The 20,104-nt window shown below is 42.7% G+C and overlaps 1 protein-coding gene across 9 annotated transcripts in view; it reads left to right on the top strand.

Annotated features, from left to right (window-relative positions):
- Positions 1 to 20,104, top strand: part of anks1aa (ankyrin repeat and sterile alpha motif domain containing 1Aa) — a 69,406-nt gene that overhangs the window by 22,308 nt on the left and 26,994 nt on the right. For all 9 annotated transcript variants that reach the window (XM_078255483.1, XM_078255480.1, XM_078255486.1 and 6 more), the window contains 10 exons: positions 2,777 to 3,073; positions 4,645 to 4,720; positions 4,827 to 4,928; positions 5,035 to 5,121; positions 5,679 to 5,848; positions 6,130 to 6,186; positions 6,789 to 6,918; positions 8,023 to 8,066; positions 8,715 to 8,808; positions 12,588 to 13,081. In XM_078255483.1, coding sequence (XP_078111609.1) covers positions 2,777 to 3,073; positions 4,645 to 4,720; positions 4,827 to 4,928; positions 5,035 to 5,121; positions 5,679 to 5,848; positions 6,130 to 6,186; positions 6,789 to 6,918; positions 8,023 to 8,066; positions 8,715 to 8,808; positions 12,588 to 13,081 — 1,551 coding nt within the window. The remainder of the gene's footprint in view (positions 1 to 2,776; positions 3,074 to 4,644; positions 4,721 to 4,826; positions 4,929 to 5,034; positions 5,122 to 5,678; positions 5,849 to 6,129; positions 6,187 to 6,788; positions 6,919 to 8,022; positions 8,067 to 8,714; positions 8,809 to 12,587; positions 13,082 to 20,104) is intronic.

Raw genomic sequence — 20,104 nt, 5'->3', positions numbered from 1 at the left:
GAGGCCCCTGTGTGGATAACTTCCCGTAGCATTGCTTGCATCAGAGGAGGCAAGGCTCAATGTCTCATTGCGGCTTGTTTCCTATCAGTGAGTCAAGTGGCTGGTCAGCCATGTTTAATACGATCAGATGCTGGCTGACACACAGCTGTAAAACACTGACCACCACACTGGCAACGGAGACACAGGGCCTTGACATGATCATACTCAGTCCACGAGATGTCTTACGTTGCACTCCTGTTTTATAGTATAAAAAAAGGCTTCATGTTTTTGAGTAATACAAAATATAAAATTCCCATTGGCCAGTTGTTTGAGTCAGTTGTGTTAGATGCTTTGTGTAAATCATTGTATGCTAGATTTACCTACAGTAGATTACCATTGAAGCAGCAGACCTGCATATTTGAGGAGGTGAATCATGCTAATGCAATCACAGCGTGGATGTTTGCCAGTTGAAGTCATCTGAATCTGTGTAAATCGCTCTAAAAAGCGGTGACAAATGCTTGTTGGTTTGTTACAGATGAAAGACGGCATGTTCTTTTTGTGTGCGGTCCGGCCTCTTCTCTGTGAGAGTGTGTACATGGGAGTTTGTTTTGAGCCAGAGAAACAAGCATACAAATCCCAAATGAAACCACCCAGGCAGTGAAAACTGAGGTCACTTTGTTTTAGTTCTCAGAGAAAGCCTGTTTTAAACTTCACCCAAGAGAAGAGTGTTCCCCCCCCAGCCAGCCTCTGTGTCCCCTCTTTTGATAGGCAGGTGTCGTTTTTGTTTTCTCTAAGCTCCACCTCCGCTCTCTCTGCTCAAGCTGTGACCTGTTTTACCAGTGTAGTACAATTCTCGCTCGCTCTCTCTCTCAATATCCCACTCTCTCTCTCTCCAACAATGAAGGTGATACCTGCTGATCCCATCTGGTGCCAGGTCTTTGAGAGAGTCTCATTTAAGGGACTACTGACACCTGTCTAAAACTGCCCTGTTGCCCCCTCCACATGGCGTCCTGTCTTCAGTGGCACAGCTGGCATGTTTCTATGGGGAGTCCCCTCAAACTGGCATCATGCATGTCCATGTGGGGGGCCTCTCATGCCAGCTGTCAGCCCTTTATAGGTGGATCTGTGTGCCTGGAATGACTGACTCTCGGAGCATGTGGTTCCTCAATAGCTGGCATTATCTGCCACACCCATGTATGCACAATATGTGAACAGAGCCAAAGAGCTGATTGCAGATTGCCAAGAATCACAGGTTTGCAATTCTGTCACATCTTGAGAGATTGAGAGCGGTGATTGTAATGCTGTTTTCCACTCTAATGTCATCTACTATTATACTACTCGATGGTGGTTCTTAGTGGGGTTTTCTGCACTACTGTTCCCTCGTGTCTACTTACAACCCAGCAGCACAGACTTAATGATGACTGTCCATGTTGTCATTGTGTGTAAACTGTTTGAGAGAGTATTCCCACGCCATAATCTCAGTTCAGCTCCTGAGTTGCAGGGTTTGCCCCCTGCTGGCTGTTCATGATAGAGAGCATCAACATTGCCGGAGGTTCTCAGGTCTACTACACATTGATCTTGTTGCTGCATGCAAGTCATTAGATGCAATGAGCACCACTTACTGAGTTTACATTGTAATTACTGCTTTTAATCGCTGTTTGTCTTCTTGTCTGTTAGCGTGTTTGAAGATTTTTGAGATGAGATCGTTTTTGCACATAATTAATAACCATAATATGAAGTTGTTAAATTAAAGGACACCAGTCCATCACTGGTTGTTGATAGGACTTTTATTCTGATCTTTCCAGCGTCCTCTCCTTACTATTTTTCCTCTCGATTCCAGTGAGACAGTGTGTACCACAATACACACAGTATTGTTGAGTTAACATTACTCTCAGGCATTTACCCAGGCCATTTCATGCAGTCCCTCTCTCTCAGCTACCCTAGAAACACAACCGTCACAGTGGTATGCATGTGGAAATGCAACACTCATCTCTTCCCCTTGATTTTTATGTCTAAAACTCCCATGATTGTTGCCTTTGGTGTGCTCTGATGTGTGGGCAGAAATAGTGCCTCATAAATGTGACAGCCCATCTTGACAGGGCAATCCTAATGGGCCAGGTCTCACCCCAACTACAACGATACAATGTAGAGCTGCAAAGATGAATCGATTAGTTGTCAACTATTAAATTAATCGCCAACTATTTTGATAATCGATTCATTGGTTTGAGTCATTTTTGAATGAAAACAATTTTAAATTCTCTGCTCCCAGCTTCTTATATGTGAATATGGTCTAGTTTCTTCACTCCTCTGCGACCGTAAGCTGAAAATCTTTTTTTGAGTTGTGGACGTAACAAGACATTTGAGGACATCATCTTTGGCTTTGGGAAACACTGATCGACACCCGTCTGGGTGCCTCTGCATCCCTCTGCTAGCACCCTGCGTCCCCTGGCACTCGGTGCCATCCCCGACACCTGTCCTCATTAGTCCATGCATGTCTGCCAGTCCTCCACCCAGACCCACCCCCTCCCCACTCTGCCACATATCCCCCCCGGGCCTCACTATGTGCTTCATCGTTGTTGGTGCTTTTTAATGTGTCTTAATGTGGCGGGCTCTTCGCACTGATTGGTTTAACCTCACGATGACTCCGCTGAGTCACCTGTTCTTCCTCATTAACAAACATGATTCAACCCATGTGCCTTCTCTTCTGATCTCCTTTTTTCCCATCTATGTGTCACGTTGTTTTCTGTGTGTGTCTGTGTCCCTTGCTGCTTCTCACCCATACATCCGCCCCTAACAGAACAATGACAATGAGACGCCGCTGCACTGTGCCGCTCAGTATGGCCACACCCGGGTGGTGCGGCTGCTGCTGGAGGAGCTGACCGACCCCACCATGAGGAACAACAAGTTTGAGACTCCACTGGACCTGGCCGCACTATATGGCCGCCTGGAAGTAGTCAAGCTGCTGCTCTGTGCCCACCCCAACCTGCTCAGCTGCAACACCAAGAAACACACGCCACTGCATCTGGCCTCTCGGAACGGACACCTGTCTGTGGTGGAGGTGCTGCTGGACGCTGGCATGGACATCAACTACGAGGTGCGTTTCTGTCAATGTGTCTCTGTGTGTCTGAACTTCAGCTTGCAAGTGTGTCTTGACGTGCTGTCATGCCCAAAATCATGTTGGGTAATTGAATCTGTTCTTGCAGCACTTCCTCTCGCTACTTCCTTACTAATGCTATGAGATTAAATGTAAAACTCTTAAGCTCTCAGCTTGCAAAGGAACTGTTGTGGTATTAAAGCAGAGCTTGCCTTGCTCCCCCTGGTGGGCCCTGCGGCTCTGACTCTGTACCAAACTGTGCCATCCATCTGTCTGAAGCTGCTTTCCCCTTTACTCTGTCCTCCTTTCCTCTGAATCAAGGATGGAGAGTCCTATCCAGTGTCCTTCAGGCCTTCCATCCTGTAGGTTTCAATTAACACGGCCCTCCGAGTTGGAAAATGATCTGCTTTGATTTCTCAACCACATAATTGTCAGTAGAGGAGTGGACTGGGTGATGGACATAAATCCGGAAGTTGCCATACTAGAGCTGTCACAATTCCAAATGTTGCTGTACATTTAATTGTCTCAGAAATAATTGCGATTAACAATATAATTGTCTCTTTCAGTCAAATTTAAAAATATTTGGCAAAGTAGTCATCACTGCTTCTTTACTTGCAGTTATTTCTAACTGTTTCCCCCTTTGTCGTTTTTGTTGCATGTTTAGGGACAAGTGCCAACAACTAACAATTTAAATAATTATAAAAGATTTATAGTCCTCTGGGGAAAAAATGGTGGGGGTTGGTTAGGGCTGGGCAATATATTGATATTATATCGATATCGTGATATGAGACTAGATATCGTCTTAGATTTTGGATATCATAATATGGCATAAGTATTGTCTTTTCCTGGTTTTAAAGGCTGCATTACAGTTTATTGATGTACTTTTCTGAACTTACCAGACTGTTGTAACTGTTCTGTTATTTGCCTTTACCCACTTAGTCATTATATCCACATTACTGATGATTATTTATCAAAAATCTCATTGTGTAAATATTTTGTGAAAGCACCAATAGTCTAAACTACAGTATCGTTGCGGTATCGATATCGAGGTATTTGGTCAAAAATATCGTGATATTTGATTTTCTCCATATCGCCCAGCTCTAGGGTTGGTGATCATAGGCAAAAAAAAAGGTTTTTTGGGCCGGGAAACACAAGCATGGTCAATTTCTCTGGCTTGAGGAAGCTACAGCCCAGACTGTTTTGAGTTGCTATGGCAACAAGTGACAGCTTTAGCTCAACAGTCCGACCAATAATCACTTATAGAATTACAGTTTGGCATATCTAAACAAAATCACCAATTACCATCAACAGTCATACCCCTTAAGACCTTAGCTGATGTTGGCAATTAATTGTGGTTAAACAAAGAAACCATGATTATTTAAAACTGTTACAGGCCTATGCCTTGTTTATCTTGCTAAAATGAGGTTGCTGGCAGTAATAGAAAGAAATAAGCATGAGCTTTTAATTTTCCTACTAATCATATTTGTGTCACACATTGCTGTTTGTCCTCTGTCTCGACTTTCTCTGTGCCTCCTGGCTCTTTATGTTTCTGGTTTCTTTTTTCTGCTCAGACGGAGAAAGGCAGTGCTCTCCACGAAGCAGCCTTGTATGGGAAGACCGATGTGGTACAGAGACTTCTCAGTGCAGGTCAGACTTCACTTGCTGCTCTTAATCAACACAGCTTCCATGAAGTCAATTTAAATTAGCAAAAACCCACACATAACACTCGACCGTTCCTGTCGTTATTCGTCAGGTATCGATGTGAACATCGTCGACACCAAGGGCAAGACAGCGCAGGACACTGTTAAGGACATGCCCTCCCAGAAAAGCCGAGAGATAGCTGCTTTGATCCAAGGTGAAGACCACATTTGAAAACCAAAAACTGTGACGGGAAGTATCCTCTTTATTTATTTTTACATTGCAATTATGAAACATGAAAAAAAATCTCCTTTCTGTTGCAGGTCACATGGCTGGAATAGCCCCTGTCATAGACCTCCCCCCTCCACCAATCCCTCCGCCTCAGGAGAGTCCCAGCCCACGGAAAAAGGGTAAGATTTAGCTGATGTTAGAAAAGTTAGGCTGTTTGAACTGTTATTAGCAGTGATTAAATCAGCAGTTTAAACAGGAAACACAGAGCGTTACACAGAGATTTATCTTTTTGAAGGTCTCGGTATAGACTGCATTTTTACTCGGTCTTGTTTCGGTCTCAGATAAAGGTGGAGTCAAGACCACAACTGCCCTTTTTGATTATTTTATTAATGCATTTCTCATAATACACTTGCGGAAATAAAAGAGGTGAATGAAGAAGAATCTTAATTTGTTTTCTGTGGGTGTTTTTTATTTATGGGAATGTGGATCTTTTAGATTAATTTGAGGAGTGCCTATGGTTAGCATTTTCCACATTTTATCGTGTCATGCAGTGTGGGACTTGCACTGGTCTGGTCAGGTCTTGGTCTTGGTCTTGACTCGGCCTCGCCCTGCCTTGATCTTGACTCGGTCTCGATACACTCTGGTCTTGGTGATGACTTGGTCTCGGTTTAGGTGGTCTCGACTACAACGCTGCTGTTCAGCTCAGAACTTTGTTTGTCTTTGGCCTGTGTTATAGGTGACATGGAGAAGGTCAGCGAGCTGATCTCGGGGCTGGCCCCGAGGCCCGAGGAGGAGAGCCCCTACGAGGCTCTGTTTGAAGCCACCTCCTGTCACTCTCTGGACAGCCTCACCAGCGGCAAGTCCTCTGACCGAGACTCTGGACGGCCGGACAGTGAAGCTGGCAAGGTCAGCAACTGAAACTCACCCTCACACTCAAAGATACACACATGCAGGCAAAATGGTAAGCTTACCACAGGGTTTTATAGGATGAAATGCAGAACTCCCACTAGAGGGTGATAGTGGTCTTCTATCCACATGACTGGGCCTCAGGCCCCTCCAGCATTACACTTTCTGTGGTATACAGTGGATATGCAATGCAATTCTTCACTTAGGTCTTGCAATAAACCGACGATAGATTGATTAGCAACTGTGTAGTTATCACTTCTTGTATTCTTGATCATTTACAGAAAGATCGCCCGGTCCACTCATCACATCCTGGTCATGAAGAAGAAGTGAGCTCCGAGGTGAGGAGCTAAGATCATACAGCCAGGAGAAGCGTGTTGCCACCTAACGCCACAGATTCTCATATGTGCTGTCTTTAGCACGGTGCATGTGAGAATCCCCTTAAAAGTTAGCTCCTCTGAGAGGTTGGACATAAATTATTACAATGTCACAGGGGCAGCTGGAAAATGATTACCTGCCATAGAGAAAGCCACTTTTTCTTTTAGCCACAAACCTTTTAATGAGTGTTCACGACCGCTGATATATTAACAATATATCAAATGATATATTCTTAATAAATATTCATCTGAGTGTGGCGTGAGACACAGGCAGCGGGTGTAAAAAGAGGAGAAGTGAAGTAGAAAAGGAGTAAAGACAAAATGAGAGAACCTGTCTGGCCTCAACTGCGGCTGACTACAGTATAGATGACGTTTCATTGAAATAACATTAAGGAATATTTTCATTAGCAAAATATTTTTCGGCTTTGCGTTTTAAAATATCACCAGCTTTGGTGAAAGCTTAATAGCAAGTCATTCCAAGTCCCCTGTGCGTTAACATTGTACTTTTACCTTCCTTCCTTCTACTGTCTCCTTGCCTCTGCTCCCTTTGTGTCTTTTTTCTGCAGGCCCTGTATACTAATAGCAGTATTGATGAGAGAGGCAAGCCAGTGGAGGAGGAGGATCACACATATGAGTTGTTGCTGACTGCACAGACCAAACACCCACCGCCCAGCCAGGAGTCCCAATCCAATAAAGGTAATAGTGTGTTTTAAAGTATAATCCAGCGGGAGGAAAAAGTGTGCATTTCCAGTATGTGCTTCTTTAAATGAGATTTTTATGTTCCTGAGTAAACTACATAGCCTCCCTTTACCGCTTTTACATATCGGTGACGCCTCATTCCTGGCAGGCTTACAGCAGCGTTGGTGAAGAGCTGGGGCCATTATTCAAAATACTAAAAACTCCACTGATTCCATGGCTGGGTTGGCTCAGTGGGTAGAGCAGGCGCACATGTTCTTAGAGGTTTATGCCTCGACACAGAGGTCCACGGTTCGAATCCGACCTGTGACGATTTCCTGCATGTCTCCCCCCCCCCCTCTCTCTCTCTCCCCTTTCTCACCTAGCTGTCCTTTCAAAATAAAGGCGAAAAAAAAGCCCAAAAAACAAACTCCACTGATGCCGTCCAAGCACAACAGAACCTGAATGCATTCCTATCCTCATTAGCAAGAACACCGACACCCACATGGTTAACCTCTGCTACGTGTGTGTGTGTGTGTGTGTGTGTGTGCGCTGCACATGAGCAGAAATGTCCTTCGTTGTGGCCGATGAATGGCAATGCATGTAATTGGATTAAATTAGGAGGTCATTTTGATCCCTGGCTGTTAATGTAGATGTTTTAAAAACATCTCCTCGGGCCCTGCATCCTAGTCAGCCTCACTAGCGCCGTTAAAAAAACGGGGGTTGGAGTTTAATTGCTGATGTCATCATTCCTCCCCCTATGTGGATAAATGATGGGGTTGGAGAAAAGGGATCCTTGACTGTTTTGCGTCCTCCACCCTTGAGTTGGACAGAAATGTCAAACGATTAGTTTTCCATCTCTTTTAAAACTGCTTTATCACCTCTGCATAGTAGATAAATCTAAAGTCTGTCGGACTCGTAGCTCGATATGTCGTGATGCATAATACATGATTGTATTATACATCACATTCACTTCCTCGTAGCATAATGTCTGTCCTGACAATCAAAAGTGGCAATACATTATCTGTCTGAAGATATATTGAGTAATTGCACTCTGAATGGGCCAAGATCATCTTTCATCTGCCCAAACGGTCTCCTAACTCTCTGTGTTTTCTGTCTCCTTAGATGAGAACACCACTATACAGTCCTCCACCAGTGCCCTACCCCAGGTAACTCTGACATTCTTCTTTTTATCCTTCTCATATGTTTTGCATCTTTACCCCTACGTCAAACAGTAGGTTCAATTTTGGCAATACTTTTGTCTCATTCTTTATTGCCTGCCAGTTGCCAAGTTGTAAAAAGCCATATGGATGGAGTTTTGACAGTCGGAGAACCATTGACCATAGCAGGTTATATAATAAAGATGAAGGCCTCTTCACAGTCCGAGATTGAGTCATATGTCGGCAGAAGGCAGAAGTCGTCTTGAACTGGCCCTCATAACTGGGTGTCTATGTGAAGCCGATTGTTCTATCTATTGTCCTATCATATCTTGTTTTATTGCCTTTTCAAATGTTTTTATTATTGCTGTCCCACCTGCTGCCCACAATATCCACTCACATGTTTTATTTCAAGCTCCGGATCAAATTAGCTGTGCTCCTCAGCTGCCTAATCATAATAAATGAGCAGCATGGTGTCCTCTCTGCTCTAATCTACAGCCTTGTGAGCAAAGCTACATTATGGCTGATGTGGGCGAACCTGCCACCAGTACTGCAATGCAGGCATCAAATGGATAGCATCTTTGTTTAATGTTAAGCTAGCTGAATAATTAGCCAGGGCTATTAATTAATTAATAAAAATTTTTTTTTGCCCCACTTTAGCGTAAACCCACTGCCCCAAGCGACCTCAGAGCCCCAAGCAGGACGAAAGACACCCTGCACCTTCCTGGACGGGTGAGCCCACGGGCACCAGGAGGTGAGTTTGACGACTCTCCTCAGATTTTAGTATCCTAATAAGGAACAGCAACTGCTGGCAATGCTGCGATGGTAGGCAAAGATGGACAGGACACACCAGACTTGGAAAAACACAAGCCAAGCATGTCAATGAAATGGGAGAAATGCATTTTGAGTTTGCAGGGGGAGTTGGGCAGGCGTGGATTAGCGCTGCCAGGGAATGCATGATTGGCATTCTGGAGCAGCAGAGTGGATTTGACTTGTCGGGAGCAGGCTGATTGACATTCCCTGGCAAGTGGAGAAGACTCATTTCATTGCCAATATGAAACAGAATCCTTGATCAGATTGTGACATTCCTATCTCAGATCCACATCACGCTTAAATCTGGATATGTCCCGTCATCCAGTCAAGCATGGAGTGGAGCATGGGCTCTGGGTTTTTGCTGACACCCATACAGATATCTTTATTGGATAATTCTTTTTGTGGCATGCTTGCTAAAGGAACTGTAGGAAGAAGCATGGTAGGCAAGCTGATTTGATGGTGCTATTTACAGGAGGAATTAGGCAGTTTTTTTTCATATCACACCGCGACCACGGAAGGCTTGTATCATGTGGACACGCCGACAGTTTTGTTGTTATTACTTAGAATTCCTCATGGGGGAGACAGAAACTACACACTATAGCGAAAACTAAGAGGACACATTTTTAGCATTGACTTTCGTGCATGTAGTCTTGGTATGGTGTCATTGCACCTTAATGTTGATTTTTATATATATATATCGTTAAAATTGATGTTTAATGTATTTACATAAAATGCATGCGTATTTGTGGAACATGTTTTGCCACATGACTCCAGAATAAGTGAGTCAGTTTGACAGTTATTGTTAAAAAAACATGATGTGGGGAGTGAGGCCCTATGTGCTTCTTAAAGCACATAGGGCCTCTTTATGCTTGCATATTGTCCTTAGTGACTCTCAAGTTATACTCTCCTTTCCCTTTTTGAAAGCCACAAAAACCACAAGACGGTTTATATGCGAATAGTACCTCTTTGTGATTGTGCACGTCAGCAAGTTATAGGTAAATGCCCGGTTCCCACTTTTGTTTTACATAAACCCGGACAGCTTGCTGAGCCTAACCGTTTAGTTCTGCTTCCGTGCTCATGGTTTATATTGTGATTGAGGCGATCTGAGGTCATGCATTCTTTTCTTCACACTGGATGTGCAGCTTTTATAGTTTTAGTTCCCTTTCATGCCAAGAAGCAAAAAATGGTCCATCCAACGCTTTGAATGGTTGCTTCACAAATGTGCAGGTGTTTGAATCTGCAATGCCACAGATGGATGCAGAGAGGCTGGGGATGGAAAGCATATGTTTGGCAACAAAATCTCCCACAACAACCTTAAGATTTAACAAGATGTATCAGTTTAAGTACCATAGTTGTTAACATGTTTGGGAGTAGAGCTGCAAAGATTAATCTATTTAGTTGTCAACTATTTTGATAATCGATGAATCGGTTGGAGTCATTTTTTATTAAAGAAATTAGAAATTCTCTGGTTCCAGCTTCTTAAATGGGAATATTTTCTAGTTTTTTTCACTGCTCTATGACAGTAAGCTGAATATGTTTGAGTTGTGGACAAAACAAGACATTTGATGACATCATTTTGGGCTTTGAAAAAAACACGGATTAACATTTTTCGCAAATTTTCTGATATTTTATAGACCAAACAACTTATCAATTAATCGAGAAAGTAATTGACAATACAAATAATCGTTAGTTGTAGCCCTATTTGCGAGTGGTTGTAATTACTAGTTTCACCCATGTAATTGGTGCCTTTTACATTTTACATGATGCTTTATCCTATAATGTGTGTGTGTCTATGCTGTTGAATATGATATAAAGGACTGTTGTTCTTTATGGACCGGCACTGCAAATAGAAGCATTTGTTTACTTGCTTTACTGTAAATGTCCAAATATCAATACGATGGCCTTTAGTTCCTTATTGACTTTCTGCAGTACATGACCCAGAGGTAAAAATCTCTTTGAATCTACAACAAAAAACTAGTTTTTACAGGCGGAGCACGCATTGACTTTGGGCTACGTGGATGGAAGATTGGCAGCCAGCACCAACACTGCAGTGTCTGCAAAACAAACTTGACATCATTAGTAAGACATGGAGCCTTCGTTGCCAAACAAAATACAACACATCCCACCTCTGTGGTGACCTCATCCATCTATAGGGTCTGCAATAACATCACAATGTGTCTGTGCACATTTAGAACTGTATGAGCAGGGGGTGCAGTGGTCTCTGCAAGGGTTAACACGATGTGAGATTGTTGGAGCCACATTGATGTGCTCATAGGGCGTTCACACTCCCTAGCTGCCAAGGAGAGGGTGGGTGTCTGGCTGTGGTCTTGACATATGCACGCAGTACACTCGCTCACCCTGTAGAACACACACAAACACCCACGCACACACTTTTTCAAGATGTGTTTAGAAACTTGTGAAATGGGAGTTCAGGGTGCTGTTTGGCACATTTCCTTGTGCTGCAAATGGTCCCTGAAACGGTAATGGGGCAGTTTGGTGAAGTCAGAGTGAGTTTGCGTGTCAAACAGTTGAGTGGCTTCCTCCCCTCGTGTACTGCAGATATGACTCCTTCACAGCCAGCTCTTTTTATGTTTTCAGTCTTTGAACAGCAGGTTGAGAGATAGCAGAGATGAGCCACAAATGGTTAGCAGAACGTTTGCTGAAACTCTTCTGTGAAGGACAACCAAGTGTTGCAACAGGTCCCTGCTTTTCCTGTGGTGTCGCTGCCCCAGATTCGCTGTCACCGTACACCCTGACCCTGTCACCCTGGCAGAGATGGTCCACACACACACACACACACACACACACTCCTTTACCATGTGTCACAGGGCTAATTATCAGGAGTCTGGCTGCAGGAGGATACAGCGATTCAAATTTCCATTCCTGAGCCGTCATTGGGGGCTAGAATTAGAAGCCAGAAAACACTGAGGGCTGCTGGTCACACATCAGACAACAACCTGCATCACTACAGTGCAAAAGGAAGATGACTACAGAACCACACGGACTAGTTATTTTCTAAAGCCACTGTAGATGACAACAGCCACTGTCATCCCATGGTTGATTTGATTGTGGAAAAGAGGCTTAGGTGGCAGTAATTCCTCAGAGAGAGGGAGGAGGAAAATCTAATTGTTTTTAATTGCTCTTGCCATTCAGTCTCATTAAGGAGTTGTTTTTCGTTGGAGAAGGCAGCCGACGTAAGTTTCACTCCTCTTGGTATTATTTCAGAGTCGTCTTGTTCATTTTTTGTTTGCATAGTCTGGTACGTTTGTTGTGTCCTGCTATTGGTGGTGTAGTTAGCAAGTTTAGTCAGTAGCTTGGGGGAATTCTTAGTGTTGTGTCATTTTGGGGAAAATGGACCTAACAGACAAGAGGGCCTGTGAGGTGAGGCCAGTCACAGAGATGACTAGCTTCAATTCTCTGTGACATAATACAGGCAGTCAGGCACCAGCAGATCGTCGTCAGACGACTGCAAGCTGGGTTTGGAATTTTGTTATTTCTCCAGCCAACATACGCCTTCTCCTTACTCCATCTCTCCTCTCTCCCTCTTTTCTCTCTCCGTCACTCCTGGTAGGAAACAATTACAGATCTGTTTCTGGGCTTGTGTGGGTGGTTTCTTATTAGCTCTAAGGATCTGCCCCTCAGTTAGAAGCCCTCTTTCCAGCCCTCACAAACTGCTCTCTTTCTTCACTGACTCTGTACATTCCGTTTCTCTTTCTCTAGATAACTCGCAGCTCAGCCAGGATCAGGGAGCAGGTGTCCCGGAGGTGTTCACTGGCCTGCTGCACGGATCCTCCCCCGTCTTCGACAGCCGCGAGGAACCCTTCAGGCTTCCAGGTGTTGCGCCATCCAGCCAGGTCCAGCCGGAATCAAGAAAAACTGCCAAAGTAAAAGAGGAAGTAGCAGCAGCGGCACCACCACCTAGCCGCCCCAGTATGGCCGCCATCCTGACAGACTGTGATCCAAAAGCAATTTATGCAACTGTGAACAAGGAGCCCAGGGACTTGGGGGCTGTGGCAGTGTGTGCCGTTAGGATGCGCCCTCCTGGGGACCTGAAACTGGCACGCAGCCTCTCCAAGTCTGACTCCGACTTGCTCGTGTCGCCCCCTAGTGAGGAGGACGGGGGGTTGGGAAACCGAAGCGAGTCTGTTTCTAACTGTAGCAGTGGCAAGAAGAGGCTTGAGAAATCTCCCTCTTTCACCTCAGAATGGGACGAGGTAAGGGTTTGTTCTTTCTCTATTTGGGACATAAAGTACTTTATTTTTAAAAACTGTTGGATAAAATCTTTTCTGAAAAACAAAAAAACTTGACACCAGGGACCTAAAAAAAATAAAAAAAAAAAAAAAAATATATATATATATATATATATATATATATATATATATATATGTATATAGATATGTGTATGTATAGTATATATGTATATATATATATATATATATATGTATATGTGTATGTGTGTATATATATATATATATATATATATGTATGTGTGTATATATATATATGTGTGTATGTATGTATGTATATATATATATGTATGTATGTATATGTGTGTGTGTGTGTGTGTATGTATATATATATATGTATATATATATATATATATATATGTATATGTGTGTGTGTATATGTAGAAAAAATATATTGAAACTGAGTTAAGTCAGTGTTGTTTCTAAGCCATATGAAGCAAACCATTAATATTGTGTAGAGTGCATGCATTATGATGGCCTGGTACAATAATACACCAATTCATTGACACAGATTATACCCAAGTACAAATGCTAAGTCTCTTATTTCAACAGTAGATTCAAAGCATGACTCTAAATACAAGCAGGTTTTATGAACAAATTGTCTTTTGTGCACAAGCCCCATTTGTTATGCTCAAGTCAGCCTGTGGATGTGCCGCAGCCACAATACATTTGTCCACAACTACAAAACCGAATGTTGAATGATAACCTCAGTACCAACCGTAAACAACTCTGTTGACTGTAGTGAACTTCTGTAAACTCAAAGCTCACCTGTTGTCTTTCGGGGGACGCTGTGCAATTTCAGCTCTACCTTGTTTTGAACACAAACCTCCAGCAAACACTATGACTGATGGAGAAAGTGTCCCTACATGTAAATAGTGAAGGCCTTTATAGATATGTACAGTTCATTTCTCATGAAATTAATATTTGCCTATGTTGTACCTAAAACGTATTGAATATTCTACTTGGCCTTACATTGGTCTATCTTTATTTTCTCTATCCTGTCATGTGTTTGTTATCACGGTGGATATTCATAACTAAATATACCCTTCCATTCAGCACTTTAATGCTTTGTCTAGGATGTAGATATAGAGCTGAGCCACAGAGAGAAGAGATTAGAGGAGACAAGACGATGGGGATAAATTGGCTGAGGAGCTGAGAGTAAGACAAGAGACAGAGATTTGGAAATTGAGATTCAGAGAGAACATACAAGCTGCAGATCTGTTTCCCTTCAGCTCGTGTCTCCTTCTCTTGCAAAGGCTTTGGAAAGCAACCAGAGTCTCTGTAGAGACAACCCATCATACAAACAAAGACAGCAAACACAACACACCGCTGAACAAGTATAAGATTATTCCAAGACTAAATAAGTTCTCTCTAAAATCCTTATTAGTTTGCTGGACTGCTTGCTTGAGATACACAAGAAGCATCACTTGCATCAGCACTTTTTTTAACATATTAATATTTATGGTGTGTTTAGAGCACATATAACAGTGAATGACCAGAAGTATACAGTCATACAAGTTAACATGGTTTCCTCTACATGCTCCTTCACCATTTTCTTACAACAATCCTCTTATTGTTACTAGGATTAATGATATCCTGCAAGCTTCTCAATTAAGTATTGGCAATAAGCTATCCTCTCAGTAGTCTATATCGATGACCTAATGTCCCACACCTTCCGCTTTGTTTTGCCATTCTAAACTCCGGTCGATATATGAGGACTATGATTAACTGCTCCTCAGATCTCTGCAGGGTAAATCCAGACAGCTAGCTAGACTATCTGTCCAGTCTGAGTTTTCTGTTGCACGACTAAAACAACTTTTGAACGAGCACGTTCCACCAAAACAAGTTCCTTCCCGAGGCTATTTTGCAGAGGCGCCATTGCTTCATCCGGCGCTCGGCGCCGCCCAAGATGATTGTGATTGGTTTAAAGAAATGCCAATGAACCAGTGCACGTTTTTCTCCCATCCCGTAATGCTGTGGACTAGCGAGACCCTCCTTCGCAGTTCCCTCCCATTGTTTGTATTCTGCTGTTGAGCACATGCATCTCTTTTACAACTCTCCTACACTGCTGTACCACAGCGCAGACCAGTCCACGAGAGATATCTTACACGTTGCATTTATGATGCCAGACCATCTAGAGCAGTTTTTTTTTGGGTCGCGGGTGGTCGGAGTTGTCCACTTCTTTGATCGTCTCAGTAACCTCTTCAGTATTGAGGTGGGCAGAGCAGGCCTGATTTGTGGATTTTGTGATTCTGTGTGAGGAAATTGAATGGAATACAAAATATGCCACAAAGTTTTGATAGGTTGTTGACAAGCAACACTGATGAAGTTATTAGATGGTGGTGTGCTGAGATTTTCTGGCTTCTCTGACTTTTTTGTTTTGTTTTTTGTTGCCACATCTGTGCTTGGGACTACACAACACACAATAAAACCTGAATTATGTATTATTGTTGCAGCATTTTGCATCGCTGTATAATGTTTATGAACTCCTCGCTAGACATTATTGTTGGATCCTTTTTCTAATGAGCTCATTTGTACTGTGCGAGTGCAACTTTATTATTTATTTCAGTTAACGTGCAGCCATAAAATTGTGCCAGATGCTGTGTTTATGTCGCTGCAGTTCTCCACCCACTGCGCTCAGGGTGATAACTGTCATGCTAGCCCACAGCTAGGAGGCTGTAGTTAAGAGAATGTCTCTGAGGGGCAAGTTATGTATGGCGGCGAATTGACCCGATGTTTGTTCTGTCTGGAAATACTCCCATCAACACTCAGACGGAGAGGGGCCTCTTACAGACGCTTGTCAAAGTTCAAAACACTTTTCTAGCCTGAAGGCAAAGCACAACACCTTAGCAGCATGACTCATTTATTCTTGTGTACAGTCAGTGTAACCTTGTCTTTGGAAAATAATATGTGTGAGCACCATAAGGAAGGTTTCCAGCCTTGATCTACTTCAGCATTGCCAGACGTTCACAAACATCAACGTCATTTTAGTTTGTTTTGTCAAAGCCTGCCAAGGAAACACTCACTGATAATTGAAGGTAGTATTTGACTAAAGGTTCTAACAAAAGCTGACCATCAGACCTTCTCTGTAATCAGTCAGTGAATTCTATAGTAAAGAATGCCTCCATTATAGCGTGCAATACCAATCAATACCATATTATTGGATAAATCGGACAGGCTGATAAATCAGCTGATAGCAGATAAATTGGTACCTGTATATATGACAGCCAATAAATGAAGAAAATTAAGTACAGAAATGCCAAAGATATGATTTTAAAAAAGGGTCTCCATTCTTTAGATTGTCCACCAGAGAGTAGTAGCAAGTTTATTTTTAATCTGTGAAATGTCCTGCCCAGTACATTTTTTGATTATATTTGTTAAAAAAAAACTAATTTAAGGAAACCTTATCAAAAATGTTTATTGGGTTGTGTAAAGCTGGCTGATATTTCATTATGTCAATATCATATCCGCCTTATAAATCCTGTATGGGTTAGACTAGTAATAATGTACTGTTTCAACTGCTCTGTATTATGTTTGTATATAGTATGGTTGCAACTAAGTATTATATGGACAAATATAAATACTTATATAGGCTTATATAATTTTTGATTTCTCTATTAATCTTTAATTTTGTCATTATTTATGTAGTCAACAGATGTCACAGAGTATAGCCCAGCCAATTCTGGATTTTTGTGGCCGATACAGATATCGATATCAGGGATTTTAAGATATCTTTTAACGATATATTGTGCGATATATATATATATATATTATTTTTTTTATTTTTTTTTACATAAACACATAACCTAAACAATCATTCTTGATACAGAACCATTACATTTTTAAATTTCTTTTTTTTTTTAAATAAGTGTGACCTAAAATCAAGGGTGTAAGCTTCTCTCCACAACACCTCCTATGGCACCATTTTGATGCTACCTAGCACTCACCCGCCGTTAGCATTCCATTGACTGCCATTCATTTTGACATCACTTTCACAGCAAATAACTTTACTGAAGCGTTTAAAGACTTTATTTGTCCATTGTTTATTTCTAAAGAAACACAACAATGTATAAAAGGCTCCATTACCTTGTATCTCACGTTATGGCTCCGTAGCAGACGTTTTTGTAAAAATAGGCTAACGATTGTTTCATAACCACACGACTTACTGTCACATAGTAGAGGAATTACCATATAGTACAGGAGAAGCTCGCAGGCAGTTTCAACTTGCGTTAGCTGTTTAAGTTTAATTACTAATGTTAACTAGCATTTTAGTTAGAAATATTTAGCCTGTGCCCATATTATCTCCTTACATATACCTACGCTCTCCGTCTCTGCAAGAATAGGAATGATTGAGATTTCTCTTGGCACAGCTACCAGAAGACTTCCAACTTTCAGACAGGTTGCTCACGTCACATCTACGTCTTCGAGCTCAGTTGGAGGCTGCGCATTAACGCTCAGCCCTCACCGGAAAAGTGTTTCTAATAGACTTCACTGGTCTCCGTCCGCAGCAACGGGATCTGTTGGTCCATACAGGACAGGTATAGGGTCCAACAGGTATAAAATCAACATGTCAGTGCTCTCTGCTGGACAAACTGTGGAACGGTGACACTGTCTCTAAATTACTTCAAACCTTGTTTGGCATTTTTGTGAGTTTCTTGTTCGTTGTCAGCCGATACGATATATATCTGCATTCTGTATTAAGCTCATTCTGGCCTGGTTGAATTATCGGCCTAGCTCTATCACAAATGACACACATTCCAATCAAAGTGTAGACCTATAGTGTGGTCTTTTTATATTATATTTATTACTTATTGCCTATTTTAAAAGTCCACAGTTCACTTGCAATGCTATAGTGGAAAGTATTGACACTGCCCCTGAGACATCGTTGTTACTCTGTGGCGGGGGACATTTTCTGAATCTTTTTGAATTCCTAATTCAAACTTTCTGGTCACAGGCAGGTAACTGTACAGTCTAATTATCCAGTGTAACGAACAGCTCACCTCCTCAGACTGTCTGAGGGATGTGGTCTCAGGGAGCGTGACAGGATTAAGTCAGGCATGATGACATCACTTGGTTATTGGAGATTGTTGCTCATCCCCTGATTCCCCTTTAGCAGCCAGCAATAGAGTAGTGTATCCCCTCTGTTGTCTTCTCCCGGTGCTTCTGCAAAGATGAACTGAATAAACTGAGCCTGAGAATTGATCTGGCTGTAAAAGGAAAAGGCTGCAGAGGAGGAGGAAAACCCGAAGCTATCGCTGTCCTCTTGCACAACACGCCCTCCCATGTATGCAGGAGAACAGGTTGTAATATTGGCTTCTAACCGAAGAAGAGATCTTATCGGTGAGAAGGAGATGCACTTCGGGCAATGGCCTCATTTGCTGTATGCTCCATACTACTGTGTGTTACTCAGTGAACTGGCCAGCTTGAAGTTCATCTGAATGCCTGAAAGCTTATTTGAAACCCTAAAGTAGGCTGCTGGCAACGAGCTTCACAATTCATCCTTAATTATTCATTCATACCATCGACTGTGTTTTATTTACTCTCCACTCTGTAGACCACACAATGAAATTGTTTGGGATAATACTAACAATGCAGTTGACCTTGAAAATGTATGACTTTGCTCTGGTTGTCAGCACGGAATAAAATATGTCTCTCTCCCCCCCGCCCCACCCCTGACCCCCCCAGAGCCTGCCAACCATGAATCTTGCCTCTGATGGTTCTCATGTCCCTGACAGGCCATGTATTGACCATATGTGTGTGTGAAGCAGCCTGTCAGCTAGACCAATAGACACATTCATGCAATGTCTGTGTCTCGATACAATATTGCCACGGAAAATATCGCGATACTATGCTGTATCGATTTCCCCCCCCACCCCTAGTAACTCCACCTTTTCTAATGGCATTGCATATTTCCCAAAAGAGATTCAGTATTTTTTATTCAGTTGCTAGCAATGAGATATTTATTAGAAGCCTTGGTTGGCAGTCTGCTAGTATTACTTTTGAAATGGCACTTTCTTTTGTCCAATTTCGTAGCCTTAGTTAATGTAAATGAACTCAGAGGACTGTTTCTTTTCACTTGAATGGTGATTTAGATGCCTGGGAGTTCTGTGCTGAAAGCAAAAGGCAGGCGCCCGGAATCTTTCTTCTCCTTTTCCTTTCAGGGAATAAGCCTGCATTAGCTTGAAATGGAAATATTCACATTGCCGATATAAAGTGCATAGCAAATGAGAAGGATTGTGTGGGTAAAGTAGTTAAAGTTTGATTTGGCATAACCTAGCCTGCACTCTCTTTAATGATGTTGGGAGTGTCCATCGAAAATGTAAAAATTCCCTCTCTCTCTCTCTCTCTCTCTCTCTCGTCCCATATTGTTCCATCTACAGTGTTTTTCTTTATCAGTGCTCTCTGAGATGGCAGCCATCTTGTCGGTCATGACTGGCTGCTCTGGAATACTCTACCAAGCTGTGTGATAGCATTTGGGCGAGGGGGTCCCAGGACATTACCAAACCCACCCCCTGAGGCATACACACACACCCCTTTTTCTTTGTTTTTAATCTGGTTTGCTAAATATTCCCATTCTCACACCCTCCTTCCTTTTCTTTTCTATATATATCTCTCTCTCTCTCTCTCTCTCACCCCCCCCCTCTCTCTCTTTTTCTTCACATGAGCTACACACACCCTTGGATACACTGCCTCTGGTTTCAAGACAAGGGGATTTGACTTGCATGAGGTCTTGGCCTATGCGTCTCTCCATTTAAGGAGCCCTGAGTGTGTGTGTGTGTGTGTGTGTGTGTGTGCTGATGTGTAAGGCGCATGCTAATGCGGGCTGGTCTTGGTCCTCGGGATCAAACTGAAGATGACAATCCAGGGGGCACATTGTGTGGGCCAGCAAACTGAGCTCCACAGATGGGAGGAGAGAAAGGGAGGCAGAGATCTGTAGACAGAGACAGAAGGAGAGGGCCGCCATCCACAGCCTCATCCCCCCCTCTTCTT

This window comes from Sander vitreus, chromosome 7 (assembly GCF_031162955.1).
Source record: "Sander vitreus isolate 19-12246 chromosome 7, sanVit1, whole genome shotgun sequence".
NCBI lineage: Eukaryota > Metazoa > Chordata > Actinopteri > Perciformes > Percidae > Sander > Sander vitreus.
Note: the sequence above shows the minus strand (reverse complement) of the source record. Positions and strands in the feature narration are given on the sequence as shown.